General features: G+C 43.7%; 2 protein-coding genes across 4 annotated transcripts; one reads left to right on the top strand and one right to left on the bottom strand.

Moving 5' to 3' along the window:
* Window positions 1-416: 416 nt before the first annotated feature.
* Window positions 417-5,450, top strand: LOC131880357 (organic cation transporter protein-like). 2 transcript variants are annotated; one of them, XM_059226967.1, is made up of 3 exons: window positions 417-701; window positions 811-876; window positions 2,261-5,450. In XM_059226967.1, the coding sequence occupies exon 3, from the start codon at window positions 3,074-3,076 to the stop codon at window positions 4,772-4,774; it is 1,701 nt and encodes a 566-aa protein (XP_059082950.1). In that variant the 5' UTR covers window positions 417-701; window positions 811-876; window positions 2,261-3,073; the 3' UTR covers window positions 4,775-5,450. The 2 variants fall into 2 exon arrangements, with proteins under 2 accessions (XP_059082950.1, XP_059082949.1); XM_059226966.1 differs by lacking the exon at window positions 811-876.
* Window positions 5,451-12,060: 6,610 nt separating this feature from the next.
* LOC131881441 (translational regulator orb2-like) lies at window positions 12,061-21,322 on the bottom strand. Of its 2 annotated transcripts, XM_059228296.1 has the most exons (9): window positions 21,155-21,322; window positions 18,755-20,284; window positions 18,573-18,636; window positions 18,397-18,438; window positions 17,905-18,227; window positions 17,599-17,809; window positions 17,328-17,509; window positions 17,119-17,229; window positions 12,061-12,884 (listed from the first exon to the last, which is right to left on the bottom strand). In XM_059228296.1, the coding sequence occupies exons 2-9, from the start codon at window positions 20,039-20,041 to the stop codon at window positions 12,768-12,770; spliced, it is 2,337 nt and encodes a 778-aa protein (XP_059084279.1). In that variant the 5' UTR covers window positions 20,042-20,284; window positions 21,155-21,322; the 3' UTR covers window positions 12,061-12,767. The 2 variants fall into 2 exon arrangements, with proteins under 2 accessions (XP_059084279.1, XP_059084280.1); XM_059228297.1 differs by lacking the exon at window positions 18,397-18,438.
* Window positions 21,323-21,678: the final 356 nt, after the last annotated feature.

Genomic DNA, 21,678 nt, shown 5'->3' with positions numbered 1-21,678 from the left:
AGACATGAGATCGGTAGATCGCCCTCAAAACCGAAAATTAAGATTGCAATGGTTGAAGAACCACTCCATGTGAGAGCTAGAATAACAGCCGAAGCTGTCAGCTGAAACATATTCAAAATTCCGGCAAAATCATACACAAAGTTTAAATCTAGATGTAATAGTTAGTTGTTAAAACATTGCTTCGGTCGCACTTGCTTTGGGCGAGAGGCTATATCGGCACGTCGATCTACCAGCCTCAACAGCAAGTACCGTGAGTTTGCTCTGAGGAAGCCAGGGGCTTTCTCCATCCACAAATCCTTGGACCAACCGCAATTGGTGCTTGAGTGTCTGTACTCGTTGCTCGTTGATGGACATACTATTATTCTTTCTCTCTTGTTGGCGCGGGTTGGATCGAAGCTTGATTTGGCTTTGGAACAAGACGGTGAGAAGGAGTGTGAGTGAGTGTGTGGGTGAGTGTACGGCTGAGTGCAGCAGTGAGTGCAGGAGGGAGTGCAGGAGGGAGGCCATCGTCGGATGCGGCCGGGGGCAGTTTCAGCTAGGGATGGATCATGAAGCATTATTACCAATACTCCAAAGGCTCACTCCCTTCAGTCAACTGGCAACGGCCTTGCGTTGCTGGTGACGGGAAAACGAAGCTCTTCTAAATTGCGCATCTCGGTCCAAGGAAGGCCCCCTCCCCCTCCAGCCACAAACCAGATTGGGTGAGTTTCTGGCGTCAACTTTGGTTCCAAGATCTTTCTCGTCGTTCACACGCAGACCCGCCAAGCATACAGTATAACACAATAAGAAACGTTTCCTTTTCCTGTTTAGTTTTGAAATAGTTGCCGAATTAGCGACAATCTCATTGGAAGCTATCGGCACGTCTTCAGTGGAAAGGTAACAACTCCATGTTTTCAATTCAGACTAACGACTCGTACGCATCACCGAATTGTGCTTGACTGCTTTCCGATCCAGAGTTTTTGATCGACGTTTGCGGGTTTTTCCGATGACCTTTTCGTCCAGTGACCACCGAGACGAGAGTTAGTCTCCGACAGCTTATACATCCATGAACGCTTGGAATTTGAACAAGGTCGCTAAGGTTAAGCATTGACAATTCCGATTGCATTCTTCTTCAAATGAAACTGGCCGCAAGTGGCCGCATCTACGTACTTCAATTGTCAGTTCGATTGTAGGACTGACTGAATCAAAAAATATTTTCTCTTATCTCGCAACACAACACTCTAAAGAATGAATGAACCTGTATTTTTTTCTTTTTGTAATCAACTAACACAAAAAGGCGGTTAGTACATTCAGTCTGCGGCCTCCTATGTTCTGCGCTTTGAGAGGGCATACCTTGTGATTCAGCCTTTTAATAGCTAAACATTGAAAATGTAATTGGGGCAACCTAGGGTCACTCTAATTGAAGAAAAACGCTATGCATTCTCTCAACTCTCAACTCTAGCATCCCCATTCATATTCCAGGCGTTTATAGTTCATCGGAGTTTCTCTCCCTCTCTCTGTGGTTTAATCAAGGTTTCATTCAAAAAAAATTGAGGCCTGTCTTTTATTTCGTAAACTTTTGCTTACTCAGTCATTGTCTTTAAACGGAGAAAGAGGATCAAATTACACAAGAACTGCCCTGGAAGTCGGCCACTTTTGCCTCTTCGAGATTGTACAATCATTGTTCTTGCTTTACCTATTTGTCGTAGCTTTGATGTTCATCAGCCTGAATAGAAGTCGCACACAAGTTTGTTCACGTTCAAATGAAATTGGCTTTCAAATTGGTTTATTCTAAGATCAAATGGCATACAAAAAACTTCATAACGCTTTCAAGCACGACAGTAGCACTGTCGCAGACTTCTCAAACCCAAGAATCGGTCGGCTTTTGCTCCGATCTTTGTGCGTCATGTCATAGTTTTTGATTCTGCTTTCAAGCGGTTCGACGTGCAGTACTTCCTGGGAACGGGAGCGCATTTTGGGTGCAGCATTGTTACCGGATAAAACTGGACTGACCCTTGATCGCTCCAGGGAGCTCATTCCGATCCACATTCTTTTCGCCGTTATGTATCCTGCTTGCTTGGAGCAGTGATTCGTGACTAGAGTCAAAATCTTGGCAAGGTCTCTGTTCCACATTTACTACGGTGCTTTGCAACGGAATTGGGCCGATTACATAAATGGCATGCAAAGTTTCGTAATCGTGCCCGCTGACGTTCCCAGCCACACATGATGTCTTTTTTCCACCTGTGGGCGGTTAACTGATAATAATTCATTCCTTTTACAGTCCTTGGTTGGTTGTTGTTCAGTCTAGAGTGAACCTGTGGTATACGAGTAATACACGGAATCCCTAATTGACATCTATGTTCCCAACCGGTGTTTGACAAGAACACATTCGTTCCTATCTCTAGTGAAAAGACGCAACGGAAAACAACAACACAGGTTTAGACATGTGTCCCACAGTGAGCAGCCTCCAAGGGAAGAAGAACTCTGAGCGTTCCGATCAAGACTCGAAAAAAGACCAGCCTCAGTCCTCTGAGGTGGTCTTGCTTCAAAAGGTTGTGAAGATCAAAGTCTCTTAAGAGCTGCTGTTCTCTCTCCAAGTGAGAAGCGGTGCTAACATCTCCTCGACATTTTCCACCTTCTTTAGAACCCTTCTGCTCGTGCCAACCACCATTTACACTACTCAAAATCTAAAACGAGACCCTGGTATTTATTGCTCATATTGCTTCTCCCCCATCCCCATTTGTTTGTCTTTGCCCTTGAACTGTAAATCAGTATCCATTGAAAGTACACCTTACCTCTACCTACTTCTCCTCAACATCAACATTGAAAAGAGTCAACTGACCTTTCCGAATACTGTAATGATTTTTTCTAATTTACAAGCTACAAGGAGTTCATGTGGACTCCAGTGAGAATGTGCGTGTCCAGTACCTGAATTCTTCATAACCAGAAAGGGAATTGAGTGAATGCTATCTATCTTATTGGTCGTTTTCTTCGTTCAAATTTGATTATCATTGTGTGTTTCTACTGATCAGCCAGCCAAGTTGACCGCCACCAAATATTATACACGCCAACACGCCATCCAAACATAACCATCATGGAAAATCAAGATCAGCTTATCAGGAAAGAAGACCCCGAGGGCCATGAGGGTGAAGTGGCTACTCAATCCGATCTCGAGGACGTCCAGTCAAGCATTGACGCTAGTGAAGGGCTCATTCCGTCCTCGCCTAAATCGGTGGCCAGCCATGAGTCGAACATTGACACGGTCATCTCTGTCCTTGGCGACTTTGGTCGATTCCAAAAGTTGCTCTTCTTCGCATTGTCGTTTCCCGCTGCTGCCATGGCCATGGGCGTTTATGCTTCGGTCTTTCTGGAATACCTACCCGAGCACCGTTGCATGAACCCGTGTGAGGATGAAGTGGACTACCAGCCACTCCCAAATTGGCTTGACGACCTGGATGATCCCCAATGTACCCGCCCCAAAGTTTTGGACCAGTTCTGCCAACTCAATGTGTCTGACGTGGAAGTCTGCTCTGAATTTGTATTCGACGACTCGGTCTTCACCAACACAGTCACCAGCGAGTTTATGGCCGTGTGTGACCATTCATTTTGGAGAGGACTGAGCCGTTCCTCGTACATGAGCGCCATGATTTTTGGATCCTTCTTCTTCGGATGGTTCTCTGACTCGTTTGGGCGGAGGATGTGCTTTGCCTTGACGGCCATTTTCCTCACCGGGGGATCAATTGGATCCGCCATGGCATTGAACTTCCCGATGTACATCGCCTTCCGTTTTGTCACCTCCATGGGCGGCGTGGGCATGTTCATCACGGCATTTGTGCTCTGTATGGAGTTCATCGGGCCAAGTTATCGAACCATTTGCGGGTTTGGGATTGAAATCCCTTTTGCAATGGGAGAGCTCTATGTCGGATTTCTGGCTTACTTCATCCGAGATTGGCGCACCTTGCAAGTGGTGATTGCGGGACCGTTCCTCTTGTTCTTCGTGTACATCCTCTGGTTGCCCGAGAGCATTCGGTGGGCCCTCTCCAAGGGGAAGCTGGATATCGCCAAGGTGACCCTGAAAAGGATGGCCAAGTGCAATCGTATCGATATTTCGGATGAATTGATCGACGGCGTTCAAATTGGTGACAAGATACAAGAAAAGCAGGACGGTCTCATTGCGGTCCTCGCCTCCCCTGGGATGCGACAAAGGTTCCTCATCATGGTGGCCAACTGGGTGGTGGTAACGCTCTGCTATTACGGCCTCGGCATGATTGCAAGTATTGGAGATAACATCTTTCTTACTTTCCTTGTGACGGCCGCCATGGAGATTCCCTCCTACGTGTTTTGCATGTTTGCGGCCAGCCGTTGGGGCCGGAAGCCATTCTTATCCGGCGTTCAGATCCTGTCTGCTTTGGCTTGCGTTACGGCCGGTTGCCTCCCCGAGGACTTGTATGTCCCGAAGCTGGTGTTGACCGTCATTGGCAAGTTCGGGGCCTCCGCCTCCTTCGCCATGGTGTTTGTCTACACGGCCGAGCTTTTCCCCACTCCCATGAGGAACACTGTGGTGGGTCTCTGTTCCACATGCGCCCGCTTTGGCGGAGTCCTGGCTCCCCTCATCATAGAGCTTGGACTGATCCAACCGCAGTTGCCGTTCCTCATCATTGGAGGACTCTCTTTATTGGTGGGAATCGCAGCTTGCTGGTTGCCCGAGACTTTGGGACGAGAATTGCCAGATACGCTCGAAGAGGCATTGGCATTATCCGTTTCCAGCCAAACTCTAGTGGATATTGCTGCTTGAAGAATTAGCCCAAGGGGCGATGGCGATCAATTTTCATCCACTGTATGTTCCTTAAAGTGTCGAGAACCTACCAGGTCGATTTTCTGTCGAGCATTATAGTTGACTGAATGAGTCTAAATTTCATGTAGAATGCACGTCGAGTTCCCTATCTTGTGTCCCCTCTTCCTAACCTTTCTGTCCAAGTAAACCCAAGGATTGATGTTGTGCATCAAATGTGATTGAGACTCTGAAGGACGGACGAATGCCTGAGTTTTGTATTGTCTTTTCATTTGGAAAAGGATTTGACATTTCCACCCATCTTTCTGTGAAAGTTTTCTAATTAGAGTACTCGTCTCGCACCCGAATGTCCATCCCAAATTGAGACAAAATCTTGTATTCAATCCTTTTATGGCCCATCCATTGATTGCACTTGAAAGATTGCACGGAAGCACCTAAACAGTAATATTAATGAAGTCCTTTCCCTTTGATTGGACGTGGCCACTTTTTTGAAAGCACTCCCATCAACTCAATTAGATCTAGATAATGACATTTCGAATTTCAACCCTTCATCGAGTGAGAGGATGAGTTATTACAACAAAATATGTCAATAAAAGATGTGACTTCGTTGTGAAAACTCAATTTAAAAAGAGGTTTTCCTTGTGTTCTCAAAAAAATACAACACAAATTATTTTCAAAACGGTTTGTCCAAGAACACGTTATTGGTTAACGATCTTAACAAGACAACAATTAATCAAAATGGTATAAATTGAGAGAAGTAAAAGCACGAACTTGAAAAGAATGAGCATTGGGGCTCTTCTGGGTTTTGTTGGGCCGGTCACTTTTCAGACATTTTCAGACAATTTAGTTAGAATAGGACATTCTATGAGCTCTATGATGCTAATTAAAGAAAAGATGTATCAAACCCCATGTTTATTCGTTGTTGATGTCCAATTGGAAATCAAATTTGAATCCGCTCCACGTTGTGATATTGGCCACCCACCATCAGGTAGTAAAACATGGCGCAATCGGCAGTAGCCACCTCCAGGCAGAAGAACCTTCCTTCCCCCAGACGATTGAGGACGCCAATACTGTACTTGGGCCCAGACGAGACGTGGGACGTATAGGATAGCCGTGGTCACGGCGGGTGGTCATTGTGTTGCGGGATGGCCGTGGTCCCAGCGAGAGTGTGATGCGTACGGAAGGCCCGGGGAGGCTGCAGTGAGTGGGCCAGGTCTACCGTGGGGTGTCAGAGGTGGTGGGGCGATATCGGCTCCTGGATGGTTGGTGGGGACATCATTCACTCTAGTCTTAACTTTATCTATTTAGGATACACATGCCTTAACATATGCCCTCCTAGTCAAACATGGAAACTATTCTAGCGCTTCCCACCCAACGTCTTGTGATTTTTTTCTGCTGTTCCCCTTGTGTCCCCCTTGTGTCCTTGCTCCACCTCTCCCTCTCCCCAGGGAATGGATATGTTGTGTTCTAGTCAGCAGCCATCATACAGCCAGTGATATCATTGGTAACACCTTGATACCACTTTGATGGTTTAGAAGCAATGCAGAGCAGCCTGGATGGAAAGTCTCCCAAAGTAAATCTTTTCAATAATGTACGTACGGTTGATCTTGATGTCATGTGTTGTTCCATGTTTGCGCAGCTTGACATTGTTACGCAACACATAGCTTACTTTATCCAAAGAGTTCTCTTGACATGGAGGCGGACAGTGCCCAGAGGGCAGACAACGAAAGGGCAATGTGCACTACTTACCATCATTCTATCTATGGTGATTACTTGAACCAAAATCAAATTGCTTTTGCAGGTATAGTGGAAGAAATGAAGAAAACCAAAACATGATCAGTTGACCCTTGATACATATTGAATTCATATGAATGATGGATGTGAACTTCGTGTTGTTTGGTCTTTTGATTATGAAAAAGCCCATCGAATTACCTCTGTTTAAATGCATCAGATATATTTCTGTCAACACAGTTTTGCACAAAAGCTTTGTACCAAAAAACTTCTCACCGGACACTTTTATCTCATTGTTCAAACGGACTCTTTGTTGTTAAGCCCATACAAATTATATATCACGACACTTTTAGATTATATTTTTAATGGCTGAAAGCGTGTATACCTGCCAAAAGCAACTAGATTTCGGTTCAAGTAATCACCATAAATAGAATGGTGGTAAGAAGGGAGGAATTAAACAGTAGAATAGTGTAGTACATTGGCTATTTTACATTTCTGGGTACTTTTTACGTTATACCTACACCCAGTTTGATAACAACCAATCGCCAGACAAGGGGATGAAAATAACATTAGTGATAAACGTTATTGATCTGAATACTAAGGCTTTAACAAAACTCACACGTTTTTTGACCTACTGAAGAGCTAGTGCACATTGCCCTTTCGTTGTCTTCCCTCTGGGCACTGGGCACTGTCCACTTCCTTGTCTAGAGAACTCCTTGCTTTATCCAAAACTTTGTATACAAAGTCAAACACAGAGTCAAAGCACAGCTTCAATGAAATTGTAACTTAAAATAAGCACTCCTAAAAACGTTCCTGCTTGTACGTATGTTGTTTGCTCTGCATTGACACAAAAGTACAAAAAGCCTTTAGACTAGAATTTAGGTTATTTATAGCCTATTATTTGCATTATCAACTAATAAATCTTGAACAAATTTGACACGTATCCTCTAAAAATTGAGTCTCTTTTTAAATACTTCATCAAATATTTTGCCCATTTTAGAGTAAGCAGTTTCCAAATTTAAAAAAAATCTAAAATTGAAATCCCTGAAGATGATTTAGAAGGAAGTGGGCGCAATTTTCTCTAGAAAGTACGACGATATCATAAACCCCTCAGAAGTGATCGATGACCTTCTTTTTTGACTTGCAATGAATTGGCTGACGGAAGCTTAATCTTTTATGAGGCTGGATACGGGTCAAATGTTGTGTCAAAATCAAAGCAATACCAATCATGCCTGAACCTGTTGTTTGATGGTACAGAGGAACTGTCAATCGAATTTGAAGCTCGAGAAAATCTCACGGATAACAACGCCAAACCATTTTGAAGAAGTGATCTTTGGAACAAGTGACCCGAGAAGGCCTGAGAAAGTCTATTGACTTGGTGCACTTGTTTTGGATCTATGCTTGGAACTTCTACGCGATGATTTGAAGAATTTTTCAAGTCAGCAAGATCGCCAAGAGCTTTGTTCTGTGAAGCGTTATTGGTGAACATGGATGAACTGGAGGATAGATAGGCAAGGGATCAAATCCCAGACATGCCGGGATGGCCTTGATTATTAAGATTGGTTAAGTCGGGTGCAACTTCAAATGTTTAACTAGATGGCCACCATTTTCGCTCTCGAAGTGAGCGAGACTATTCGTCAGGGGAAAACAAGCAAGGAACACCAAAAATCGAAACCAATCTCCTATGGTAAAAGAGTTGAAAAATTCCAATCAGAACAAATTGTTATTTTTTAAGGAGCTTCGAATCATTAACATACTCGTATACTCCGGGTGAACAAGGGCACCCGTCTTGGAATTCATTCACGGATCGGCGCCCTTCGAATATTGGAGGAAGTAAATTAAACAATGAAGGAACCCAAGATAGAAGAAATTAGTTGAGGATGGGGCTTTATAATGTCAGGTCTAGCGTCCCACATGGTGCTTTATTAAGTACCTTCCTCCTGACCGATCAATGGCAGCACCAGGTTTCAAATATATTTAAACCTACTAAGGGCTAGCCAGATCCGCCAGCTCTAATTCGTTGATCAATCAATTAACATATGAAAATAAAAGAGAAATACCGAAAATGAATACATTTTTCGTCTTGAAATGCTGGGAGTATGCTAGTTGAGCTGCTGGATTCTTCAGAGGGAGTAAGATGAATTTTAAGGTCGATCCCAAAAGCTGCTCCACAACTATTGTCCAATAGGCAATGGGTTAAATAAAAACAAATTTCGTCAAAAGAATATCCGAAATCAACAAACTAGTTCGTAAATTAAACAGTTGTTCAAATGGAATCATACCGTAAGCTAGCTATAGTTATCTATAGTTACATACTCCACTAATAAAACTGAAAACTACTTGAACGCCTTCAAATTTTTAAAATTTTAAGCTGAGTAAAACCAAATTGAAGTCAAGATTCCGTTAATCTTAAGTGCAATGAGTTTGCTTTGGTCGAGGTGACCTTTGATTGTAAAATGGTGCTAGAAATGTGAAGAAGTGGGTTTGCTAAAGAATCGTAAATCATCATTGATAATGTGCGTACCATCATGGGGCACTCACGCTTATTGGCCACTCAATGGCTGCCTGATATTATCTGTGGCAACGATTTTCAGAGGGAGAAGACAACTATATGTTACGTTTCATATATAGATATTATATCAAAGCATATATTCTAGCTTGGAGGGGGGGGCGGTGATTAAGTGAGATTGAATCTCATTTTCCTCTCGTCAATTCAATACAGCACACACTAGTAACCATAGCTTATTCCCTTGAAATAGGATATTCCATTATCTATGCATCTCATTTGAGAACTAAGCTGAATGCAAACTCAAAGCTTTCCCTCTGATATAATCTGACCATTACCCTTCAATTGACTGTGCGATGGTTTTTTTCGGTCAATTTCCATGCCATTTGAATTAGCCGCTTAGATTTTGTAAAGATATCGCTAGCAGCTCGTCAAGAAACCAGCTGCAGAAAACTCGCTTCTGGGAAGATAGTTGACTTGGAACTACAAATGTAAGTGAAACCCGTTTTATGATAGACTTCTACTATAATGCACATTCTTGATACGAAGCTACAAGGTAATTTTTCACGAACGAGCTACTCAATACTTCCTTATGAAACATTGAATGTGCCTTTGCTTTCTTTTTATTAGGCTATAGTAATTTTACCTTGCTTTGAAGTCATTTCTGGTCGGAGGTGTGTTCCTTGACACTTCCTGGTCCTTAATCGAATTGTGGAATGAGGGAAATGGAACAGGCAAGCGATAATTGAACTATAGTTTGTACTGTTTCTAGTTCACAGTATGTATGCATCAACGCATCGGTAGATTTAAAGATGGTTCCAGAATCAGGTTTGGGATCATCGCGGCTGATGCTCCTAAGAGGAGGGACGGATTTGATATTGATTTGCACGTTGAGTGGAAACCAAAGAGATTTATACATGAGTAATTGATCTTCCAAAGTGTGGATGGTCGGAATTGTTGAAAGAAGACAACCGGTTCAGAACAACCCTCTCGAATTTCTGCTCAAGGCGCACATCAATTTCAAATCGGCCCCCGACTCACAAAGCATCAGGCAAGAAAGTAAGCAGCAACACTGTCGATTGGATTGAAATAGACTTCTGTTTAAAGTTATCCTCACAAAAGGTATGTACAAAAATGTGTCTGTTCTTTCGTTATAAAATGGAGTATATGTTTCAATGATTATAATAAGAATAATGATGTCCATAAGAAGGGGAACAATCGTAATGAGAAAAGGAATAATCTAATCGATGATAATAGTCATAATAATAATTATATAGTTGCAGGAGCAGCCGCTGTTGCATAAACAATGAAGAATAACGATGATAATATTCAATTCAAAATGGGGTGTTTTTGGTTTTGTGATAATAATAGAACCTATTGCCGTCGGGAACGGCACTTGGTTATAAAGAGTTGGGGAAAGTGAAAGAGATTGTTGTTGCTTTTGTTATTTTTCTTGATGATGATGTTGTTGGCGATGAATGAATGGCATTTTATCTCAACAAAGAGAGCTCCAAAAAAGGTGTAAAAGTGACTCAAAAATGAGTATGATGACGGTTTGTTGTTTGGTTGTTTATCGGCTTGCTTTTGACAAGGTGGTGTTTGTTTTTTGGTGTCGTTGCCAAGGTTAAAAAATGTTTCCATACAAAACGATTGTTTGAGTTCCAGGTTGTAAGAATAATCGTGTAAAAACATCAAGACGGGGAAAAGGATCCTGATGAAGAAAGGAGAGGATGATGATTGGGAGTAGGGGGAAAACGAATACCAAAGAGAGTGAATGGGGCTTATTGATGTCCACCATATAAAAATATACAGCAAAAAGGCGTTCTTACTAACCAGGCAGAGTCTCTGTTTTTGGAAAATAGTTCTTGTCATCGGGAAGGTTTGGTAGCAAAGGCGTAGCAATCAAGAAAAACCAAACAAGACATCAAAACGGCGATGGTGGTGGTAGCAGCAACACTACGAGAAGTCGTAGTACGGGCACTTGAGGTTACTGTTTTAGAAACAGTAACATCAACGAAATTAGTATTGATAAAGATGGTAGTAGTAGTAGTAGTAGTTGTGGTTGTAGTAGTAATAGTAATGATTAAAATGGGAACGATTGTGGTAGTATTTGTTATTAGTTATGGATGACAACTTTCTGAGTGAAGAAGTCGCAGCGACGGCCTTGGGGAAGGCGGACAACCGAGGATCGACCGTAGAAAACTATCAAAAATGGCAATGCCGCTCACCCGGAAACAGGGGAACCCGATCAGAACAAGGAGAGTGGAACAGAGATGGAGGTGAGCACACCATACATGCAGACATGGAGGAACGGGTGGATTAAGCTTTAAACCATCATAATCAAGTAGACTCAAAGGTAACAACTATTCAGAACAAAGAATAACAAAACACTGTGAGAAGAGACCACGTGAAGGTGAGGAGGAGAAGGAGGAGGAAGGTGACTAGAACCTCGACGACTCGTCACGAAGAATGTCGGGGCCCAATCAAGCAGATTAAACGATGGACATGCATGTGATTCTGAGTCAAGTGGGGGTGGGGACAAAGGTGGCCTACTCGACCAGAACAGCCGCTCAACATCAATCAAGCACTTGCTTCAAGTACTAAAGTACTACCATGGTGCTACGATGTACAAAAGATGTACACATTGACCGGAGCTGAAAAGGGGAGCCAAATTGTTGAGGACCTTGGTAATCCTACCTACCTAGGTACATGGTACAAATAACGAAAGAAGGAGAAGGGCAGGCAGGAGGAGGACGTGGCATGCTTTGAATGTGAAATTTGTAAATTTCTGGATTACAAGCTCGGTGGTGACGATAAGAATTAGAAGAACGGCCGCCGACACACGTGAGTGTGCGATGCCGGCCTCTAGACACAGATAAGTCGATTCAAAATTGGCTAGTAATTTACCTACGTGCATAAACTGCAAGTCTAGAATTGGTTGAGTCGCAAAATGATTCTGATTTCCTTCCGTGGGAGGGGTACGGTATTGTGTGTTTTTTTTTTTGGGGGGGGGGGCTGTTGGGGGGGCTGTTGGGGGGGGGCTGTTGGGGGGGCTGTTGGGGGGGCTGTTGGGGTATTGTCAGCTTTGGTGACGCGTGTTACAATAGAGGCAAATTTATTTGCTAAGACTGTTGATAATAGCTGAATGAATGAATGACTCAAGAGAATGAATCAATCAATCAATCAATCAATCAATCCACCGCGGGGCGGGACGGTGTGCGGGTGGTGGTGATGTGGCGACAGAAGTATGAAAATACGGCTCGATCTTGACAATTTCAAAGCGAAAGTTGAAAATATCTCCCAAAATAGTCCACTTTAAAAATTTCCGTCGACATCAAACAGAACTGAAATAGGGGAACCCTCCAACGTATGTAATTGCTAAAGCGGGAGGAGTTGTTCAGGGGCCAGGGGCCAGGGGCCAGGGGCCAGGGGCCAGGGGCCAGGGGGTGGGTTAAGGAAGGTCAGTGAGTCAAGCTTTGGGATCATTAACAGCTAAGATTCGTTATTCATTTCTAGATAGAGGGCGGTTTCTTGAGAGCCTCGAGACCGGGTTGTCTTGTGTCCTCATTTGGTGAAGGTGTGTGTCGTCTGTTGAAAATTTGCAGTAAGATACTCGTATTGCGTCTCTGACCGGGAAAATCGCACTAAAATGTGAGTCATCTCGGTAGCTGCCCAACGGTGGTGGGAAACTAGCTCGCGAGGCTCATAATTTGACTAGGTTGGTTTCTTGTGGGTGGTTGTTGAACTTCCGGGGGACATTCAGCACCAGCGAAATGGAACAGTCCGAGGCCGATCCGCTCCTTCTTTCACCAACGGTTTGTGGAACTCACGACCGGGTCGAGAATGGATATTCGCCCAACATTGCTCGCAGTAATACTGAAACACATCAAAGGGAAGAACTACATTGAAAAACCCCAATCGTTTGATGATAATCGAATTAAGCATATTCGTAGGGATCAATAAGTATCTGCCTGACTTGAACATTGTTTCTTCATTTCACAGCGGGAACTGTGCCGTCTGATGAATGCAGCTCTTTGGCATGACGAGTTGTCAAACAAATCCTATCCAGCCCAAGGCGCAAGACAAAGAAAACGAATGGTTCGGGTTCAATCATAATTGTTTTGCACTCTACTATGACAAGGCATGAAACAAGGGGATCCGAATGCAACGACGAGATAATCACTTTACGCTCTTAATTCGCAATGTGTGCTGATCTAGAATACTCAGTGTGTACGAATACTACGTACGTACGCGTACTACCAGGACCTAAACCTGTCCGTCATCTTGGAAGTGAGAACCTCTCTTGAACAAAACGAATGCTCGGGGTATCAAATTGTTCTTTCAATCCGAGGGGCTCGTTACACTCGGATCTGGGGGAAGATTGCATGTCATTGCATGTCAGTTCAAAAGCAAACCCTCGGACCGCTTTCATCCTCCGTTCGACGTACGTGCTGCATCATTTATTGTGTGCTACATCTTAAGCTGCAAACTCAACGTCCCAGTCTACGTACTGTACTGTAGAGGACGGCTAGGAAAAAGAACGAAGAGAAAATCCTCTCAATCTCATCTAGAAGTGGAGGGGCATTGTACGTAGTAGTTGGGCGCACACATGATAATTTGGTGGCTGGCCTGTCCAGATTTTCTCACCAATCTACTAGCCTGGATGCAATTGAGAGAGGGTACCGTCTCAATTAGATAGAGGTCAAATACATCTGACATGATGACCCTTCCCTTACCGTAACTAGTGTCTGATTACCTCAAATAGATGGTCTACACACAGACATTCGAACCAGGTTTCTGACATTGGCTCTTTATTCGATCTATCCAAGTAATTTCCCTTGAAAAAGACACTTCCAGTTTTTGAAGAGGCCTTGAAAAATGATTTTTTTTTTCATTGGAGAACGAATACATCGTATACTCCGTACAACGGTATTGTCAAGACTTAATGCGTGACTCGCGCTTAAGGTACGAACAGTCATCTCTATTTGCTATTTTGATTCTAGAAATTGCAAAACGAAACCCTCACTCAACATGATCATTCTCAAGCCAAATACAAGCGGCTAAGATTGAGCCTTCCTCATGTTTAAGGTCGTAGAAAGTTTAGTAGTAGGTTTCTGACGTCAGGGAATTGGCTTGGGCGTCAAAACCATTCATCCTTCCAACAACATAATGCCACAGAGTTCCTTAATCAATCCCAATTGAACATGAAACTCCTAAGAGAAACCTCTTCGTCCGAAGTTCCGAAGTGCTCATTTTCAAACTGTCCGTATGTCGTCCGTCCATGCATCAATCCCTCAAAGGCGTACACAGGCGCATCCTATGTACAGATCATGACGCTCGCAGATGAGTATGTCGTCGTCCGTCATGTTCTACATCCCACCATGACTAATGAGACAATCATTGTAGCCACATTATATGTAGCATGTAGTTGCATGAGCAAGTGGAGAACGAGATTTCCTAACCTCTAGTTCAAAGAATAAAATTTGGGTGTTGGAGAGTCGTTGCTCATCACTGTCCAAGTCCTAGAGGGTGTACCATCAGTCGTTCAGTGCCGCATGATGGTTGGTGATGTCGTGTCATGTTCTACGTACGTAAGTAACACCCGTGAGTCTGGTGTATGTTCTCAGAATTAGGATTGAAAAGGTAATCATCGTCCTCATCCTCACCCACATCACCACGATAAGCATGATGCATGACGATGAAGAGCAAACCTTGGACAAGGTTCCAGAGGCCATGTGAAATCACACAACCACCACCACAAACAACAAAAATGATAATAACCGCCAGATCATCATCGGGTCCGATGACCTGTTTTCTCCTCAGAATCCCTGGGCCTTACCTGGGTGGTCCTTTTGCCTCGTATTCTCTCCCTCCCTCTTTCATTTTCGTTTACCGTGTGAGTACCTGAGCAAGTACCCGGTACCAAGTACGCTGGGTACGAGCACGTCGGTCGTGTCCATCCCAATGATTAGTGAGCGGCATTGCCATACGCCGTAAGTACTCGTACGTACAACTGGGCTACTCTGGGTATACTCAAGGTATGAGGACGCACTTCACCCGCAAACACCTCCCAACAAGATGATTGAGCCTTGCTGGAATGTTAATTGGGTCGTGTCTGATGAGATTTTCGGTGTGCCACTCTGAGTTGGTCAAAACTTGTACAGAAGATTCATTTTTGGGTATATATGCTTAGTCTTCAGGGGCCCCACTTTCTACGACGTATTTAATAACATACATAAAGACAAATAAAGCATGTCTTCTCAGTTGCATAATATTGGTTCAAAAAGCTCAAGTCAGAATTTCGACGTCAAACAAGTCGGGGTTGGCGTGTCATGATTACTAAGTTCGAAAGGTCAGGGTGGTATGTACACATTTTAGTGTGCACGGTGGTTATAATTCCTGATTAAGTGCTTGGGCAAATGTCAAGACTTCTAGTTGCCATTTTCTTTGCTAAAGAAACAAAAGGAACAATTTTTTGTTCAATAAGCATCTTTAAAAATAGCTCATATTAGTATATTAATGCACTTAAACTACATTTTCAAGCATCGTTGTGCAAAGCCTAGTCAAAAAAATGTTATCAGAACTCTTAGTCATACACTGGCATAAAATTTCATCAATATCTATTTTGCAGATGCTTAGTTATTACACGTTGAAAGTAGCATTTTGTTGTAAAATTGGTCGAAAAATTACATAAACCTACTTTAGTTAATTGCAAAAACCAAATGATGTGCTTTTATGATAGCATGAAAATAAATGATACTCTTTCATTTTCATAAATATTTCCCCAAAACCTAGATTAATTAATATTGGCACCTAAAATCTACTCAGGATTTGAAATTTCCAATTCCTTTTCTTAAATTTGGAAAGCTTGACTAGCCAATCATGTGGTTGAAATTTTACAAGGATACATTTGCCAGTTGAATTTTCAAATCTGTCACTTTTTGCTCAGATTATTTTCTACGTACCAAAAACTTATTCATCAAATGGTAATTAAAATGCTTTAAACTTCAAGATCACAAACAAATGAACTCATGATTAACGATTCTGATGTTATAGTTACGTATTGTTTATTTTAAGTAATTTTTAAGTGATATTATAAAGTGTTTTTTGCGTTTTCTGCATACTTTTGAAAAGTGGAACATTTTTATTTATTTTTGGACATCGAAAAAGCATATTATGTTTCTTGGCAATTTCTATAAGGTAAAACCAGAGCATTTTGCAGTCAAATTCGGTGCAAATTACAACTTTTGAAAGGTAATATGTTAGAGTCTGTTCCATGGAGTTTTATGAAATTTTGATTAAAGGCGTAACTAAGAACGTCTTTTAATAACGATTTTAAAAATACGATCTTCTAATAGGTTTTCAGTGGATCAATATACTTATAAGAGCTACTTTCAATGATGCACAGTTTTTCAAAGTCTGTCCTTGTGTTGTTTAAACAATGAAAAACGCAACTAGAAGAGCATAATCTTTTCAAGTATAGTGGGAATCACCGTGTGTGGGCTACTACTACTCTTTCCTAGGGGCTCATTGGTTCATCGAAGCAACCATGCATCTGGAGATGCAACAATTTTATCTGACATCTGCATTTCTTTACCACAAAGCAACGAATCTGAAGTGGGTCGCAAATAGCAGTCACCAATGTCTTGCTCATGAGTGAGAAATTGTGCCAATATCTTGCGATCGGCTTAAAAAGATCGGTTTTTGCATTTTACAAGGTAGCAGCTATTGGCCCAATATCCCCGATAGAGGCACGCTTTCGCGGCAGGCGACATTTCACCAGGTTTATGGTTCATGGTCCAGAGGGCGTAGGGTCGGATCCCTTCTTTGGAGGAATGATAGATGCATTGATTGACTTCCGGTACACAACAAATCGAGCAAGTTTCTCGGTTGAACGATTGCTCGATTCTTGAGCTTGCAGTTTGAGGCACAACATGCTTTAGAAATAGTTCGATTTCATTGATCGAAATGAATTATCGTTGAATTGCTAAGTAATTGGATACTGAAGCAGGAAAACGCCTGTTCATTTCTAGCCATTCGCGCTAAACGATTCTCGACTGGGTTGTGGCAACACGCTTCGTGGCATACCCGAGGGAGCCCCAAATCCTACCTGTAAACACGTGACATTTGCACAGAAGAAGGGTGCAAATTTGCCTCCACAGCGTGCTCCTTGACATTCGTCGCACAATTGATCATCTAAGACGTATGGCTTGACCTCGACCTGTCAAAAAAGAAATGATCTTTTGTTTAGTAACTAAGAATATATTGCGATACACGATTGCCCCCTGTTGTGGATCATTGTATATACGTAGAGCTTACCCTCTTGTCGATATCGCCGTGTTGTAATTGAACAAAGCGAGCACTAATGGCAGCAATATAGCTCTGCTGATTCGAGAAAGCCACACGTCCAGCTCCCTTTGGGTATTTTAACTCGGGATCCGTGTCAATCCCGGCGTAACAGACTCCACCGTACAAGCGATCCATAATCATGGCCAATTCGACTGAAAGAACCGATAGGATGATCGATGAGCCCGAGAGAATCAGAAAGGTCAAGGAGTAGAACCTGTAGAAGTGCTCGTAAGAGTCATACCTGCTTTTAATGGCCGAGGCACTCCTCCCACAAAAACAGTCTTTCTTGGATCCAACGGGAGGGATGCATCCAAAACAAAGTCCGCATCAGACAATCTCCAAGGGCGAATCTGCACGGGTTTGTCTTTGATAGTTGGCGAGGACACGCACAAGTAAAGTTTCTCTTCATCTTGAATGCAAGCATCGATCAATGCTTGGACCGACGACTCATCCTAAAAGAGTAAGATGTTCCAGTCATTAGGAAGAAATTAATGGAAAACATCCCTTTCACTCGAAGAAGGGGTCTAAGTGAATATACACTTGTTACCTGAAATAGAAGGAAGGCATAACCCTTGGGTGGAAAATAGGATTTACTCTCCGCCTTATGGGGCCAATCTACCACCAAAGGGCCGAATCTTCGGAAACTGGCCGTAATCTCATCTTCGTCGATATCTGGTGGTAGTCCACCAACAAACACTTTTCTCGAGAATCGTTCGCCATTCGCATCAAATTGAGAGCCTTGGCTTCTGGGTGAGGAACGAGCGGAAGAAAAGAACGCCCCAGCAGATCCACCTCCATTCCCATCAAATCCGGATTCATCTCCGCCAACACCGTGCCCATGGTAGTCCTCACCCATCATATTGGATTTGCCTGCAGAGATAGACGGCTTCTAATAATGAATCAATGGGAAATAAGTCCGAGCCAGATGAAGAATGATGAAATGAAGGTGATTTGAAACGAAATCATGCCAGCTAGATCAACACTGAGACAATTATCATTCATTCATCGTGCAGCCACTATATTTAACGACAACAATTACCTTTGTTAAAATGGTTTGACTTTGAAAATTGTTGGTGAATACCTAAATATCAAGAGAAAACAAAGCAATGGAACATAACAGCGTTCAACCCTACGTGTATGGTGGCAGACTTATCTATCTATGGGTCTCAATGGAGATCAAAGTCTGACAAAGCAAATGAGTCAAGTTGTTCGTACCTTTTGGTCCACCATCATGGGGTAGGAATTGTTCTAGTCTTCTCATAGAATCCAAAGGACTCGCCTGCAAAATAAAGCAACCCTCCTCCCGGTAAGTGACACGTGGTAGAAACTAGTTTGTACGAAATAATCAATTTGTTTGATTATCTGAAACAAAGAACAAAGCCAGTCTCCAAACTTACGTGTTCATCGCTGCCTCCCATAATGTTCATCTTTCCAGAGAATCCGTTGTGAGGCTTTCGTCCCATACCACCGCCACCACCATGATGACCCATGTAGCCACCACTTTGTTGAGACTGATAGGAATTGAACATTCTTTGGTTTTTTTGCTGGCCAGATCCACGGGATCCGCCCCGATTCCAACTGCCCATGTTGGGATTCATACCCATCGGTGCCATTCCGGTGGACCAATTATTTTGACTAGGATTGGACCAACACCCGGCGGCTGGATTATGGGGTCCAAATGCACCACGTTGCTGATTCAGCATGTACTGATTCTGTTGTGGGTAGCTATGCTGCTGTTGTTGTTGTTGTTGTTGTTGTTGTTGCTGGTGTTGTTGTTGACGTTGCTGTTGCTGTTGCATGGGTTGCCAATGTTGAGGAGCCGCATTGAGTGACCGTCGAGCCATCTGAGACATTTGCGGGTTCATACCGCTTCCAGCCATCATTGCCATGTTGTGGTTGGGTGGGGGTGGTTGGCCATAATTGATCGAATTGATCTCATCCAATGCTCCCCAGTTGCCTGCATTAGCTTGTTGGGCCATTGGATTCAAACCATTATGACGGAAGTTATTGTACTCAGCCGGAGGAGGATGTTGGGATGATTGCTGGGCTTGATTATTATTGAACTTCATCACTTCAGGCTGTGAATTGTCTTGATGGTAGAGCTGACTCTGATGCTGCTGTGGCTGAAGCATCCCATGGGCTTGGGACGGCATGCTTTGTTGGCCAACATAGTCGTCGACGACAGGTTTGGTCACGAGAAAGGCTGATTTTTGAGGGTCAGAATGGAACGCGGATGAGCCGGTATTATCAGCTGGGGTAAAACTGTTGGCCAACGCCTGGGAGCTCACATTGGATTGGCTAATGGTGCTATTGCTGGCTTTGGGGCTGCCAGAATCTCGGGCCACCGAATGTGAAAGGGGTTCCGCAGACGAGTGGTGATCTTTGCAATTGTTCACACCGACTTCGTTCCCCGGAGCTCGCCCATTCTCTGAATGACCATTGGATGCGGCTCCGCCACCACCATTACCACCACTACCACCACCTCCACCACTTCCACCACCTCCACCACCTCCACCACCGTCCCCGACATGATCGTCGGAATTGAGAACAGATGTGTCGTGATCGTGTTTGGTTGGATGATCAGAGCCAAGTTTGGGACTATTCTCTTTGCTGGCTCGAGGACTCATGCCTTCCGTTGTCAAAATGGGAGAACTGTTTGAACGGGCTTCTGTGACATTTTGCATGGCGAACTCTGAATTTGTACCCAAACCTCCGAAGAGTGTTTTTCTTTTCACTTGGCAAAATGTTGAGCTCTCGGAGTCGCGATGAGCGAATGAGTGAGTGCGTGCGTCTCGAAGTTTGACCGTGATGCTGCGGGGCAGAAAGCAAGAAATGTGGATAACCGGAGAGGTGCAATTACTAATATGTTTGGCTCATTGCTCTCGGAGTTGAATGTGCTAAGGGTTAGCTCGATGTGTTTGTCATTGCTGGAAAGAAGAAGACCAAATCATTTACCGGGTCGTATGATCATCAATGATCTTGAATGGGTAAGGGAGCGGAAGCGCCAAAGTATCACCGCTTAGCTTCTGTCATCTGTCGTCTGTCGTTAAGGCTGGCGATAGTCAACAATTTTTTGGCAACTTGCTCTTGAGCTCAAGTGTTCTTTCCAGTGATTCAATTCGGTCGTCGCGGACCTGGCTACGTGTTGTACAAATACTGCAACATGGCACGAGATCATCCCAAGCGAGGAAGTAAGCTAGGTCTGACTGACTTTCTTAGGGTCCACCTCGAGCACTTTCTGTACATTATATGATGTATGTTGGTGCAGCAATGTCGTCGTTGTTGTTGACGACATCAAACTGGTAGTGGTTCAAAGCCCAGACAAAAGCCCTTCATATTGCAGTCAGTTCTCCTAATCAGGCATAGGACCAATCCATGGTTATTAAATCGATATTCACCATCAAGTTGCTCTTGGATCGTGGTTCTAATCTTAAGATTTGCTCGGCTTTTCCGGTATGCGCTATATCGCCCAAGGAGTTCAAGAGATTAAAAACCACATGACTGGGGAGGGAGCTCTTGCAAATACGATTGGACTTTTTAATTTCGCATTCTCGTTAGGGTTTGTTTTCCCTTTCAGTCCTTCTTTCTCTTTTTCTTTCTTGAAGAAGTCGATGACGGCTTCTCTCTTTCTCTCGCTTCTGTGGCTTCAGTGCTTGAATGAATGGCCATCAACTACGAGTACATACTGACTGCCACGCTCTATTCGCTCTGAAGATGCAGGTTTGAGCCCTTTCATCGAGAAATTCAGGCCCAAAAGGTGGTTCCATAAACTTAAGATATCAAGATGATAGGCTTACCTCGCGTTCTGACTGGAAGGCCAAGGGCCAATTTTTGGAAGATGGACACAATCTTTCGAGCTTTTGTCTCCTTGGCCTCCGCGATCTTGTTCGTCCCATGAATCGGCCAAAGATAGTCTTATTCTCTTCTTGTTCTTTCTCAGGCAGGCAGGCAGGCAGGCAGGGAAGGAAGTCTTTCCTGTGCGGGTTCGGACAAGTGGACCCAGAAATAAGCCGCCACCGCCTCCTCCTCCTCCACCTCCTCCTCCTTCATCCACTTTCCCGACTCTCCCTCCGACTCTTCCGTCAGCCCGTGTGTGTTCCTTCCCTCGTTCTCTCGTTCCCTCTTCTGTCCGTCCTTACGTGGGTACTGTAGGTAGATAGATAGCCCAGCTCACTTCATGGAGGGAGCCTTGTATGTCAAGGCGCTCCTTCCCGTTCTTGGCTCCGGTCCATGCTCAAGCCAACCAGGGCCAAGTCACCCGCGGTCCCCGACATCACCATCATCAGAGCAGGATGGGCGAGGGTGAGAAAAAGGAACGACA

Source organism: Tigriopus californicus, chromosome 5, assembly GCF_007210705.1.
Source record: "Tigriopus californicus strain San Diego chromosome 5, Tcal_SD_v2.1, whole genome shotgun sequence".
NCBI classification, from domain to species: domain Eukaryota; kingdom Metazoa; phylum Arthropoda; class Copepoda; order Harpacticoida; family Harpacticidae; genus Tigriopus; species Tigriopus californicus.
This window is presented reverse-complemented; position numbering and strand designations above follow the sequence as displayed.

Coding starts and splice junctions, on each gene's coding strand:
- LOC131880357 (XM_059226966.1), top strand. CDS start 3,074: ATGGAAAATCAAGATCAGCTTATCAGGAAAGAAGACCCCGAGGGCCAT.
- LOC131881441 (XM_059228296.1), bottom strand. CDS start 20,041: ATGCAAAATGTCACAGAAGCCCGTTCAAACAGTTCTCCCATTTTGACA. Junction 18,637..18,754: donor TGGGAGGCAGCGATGAACAC/GTAAGTTTGGAG, acceptor TTTATTTTGCAG/GCGAGTCCTTTGGATTCTAT. Junction 17,510..17,598: donor GCCTCGGCCATTAAAAGCAG/GTATGACTCTTA, acceptor CGGTTCTTTCAG/TCGAATTGGCCATGATTATG.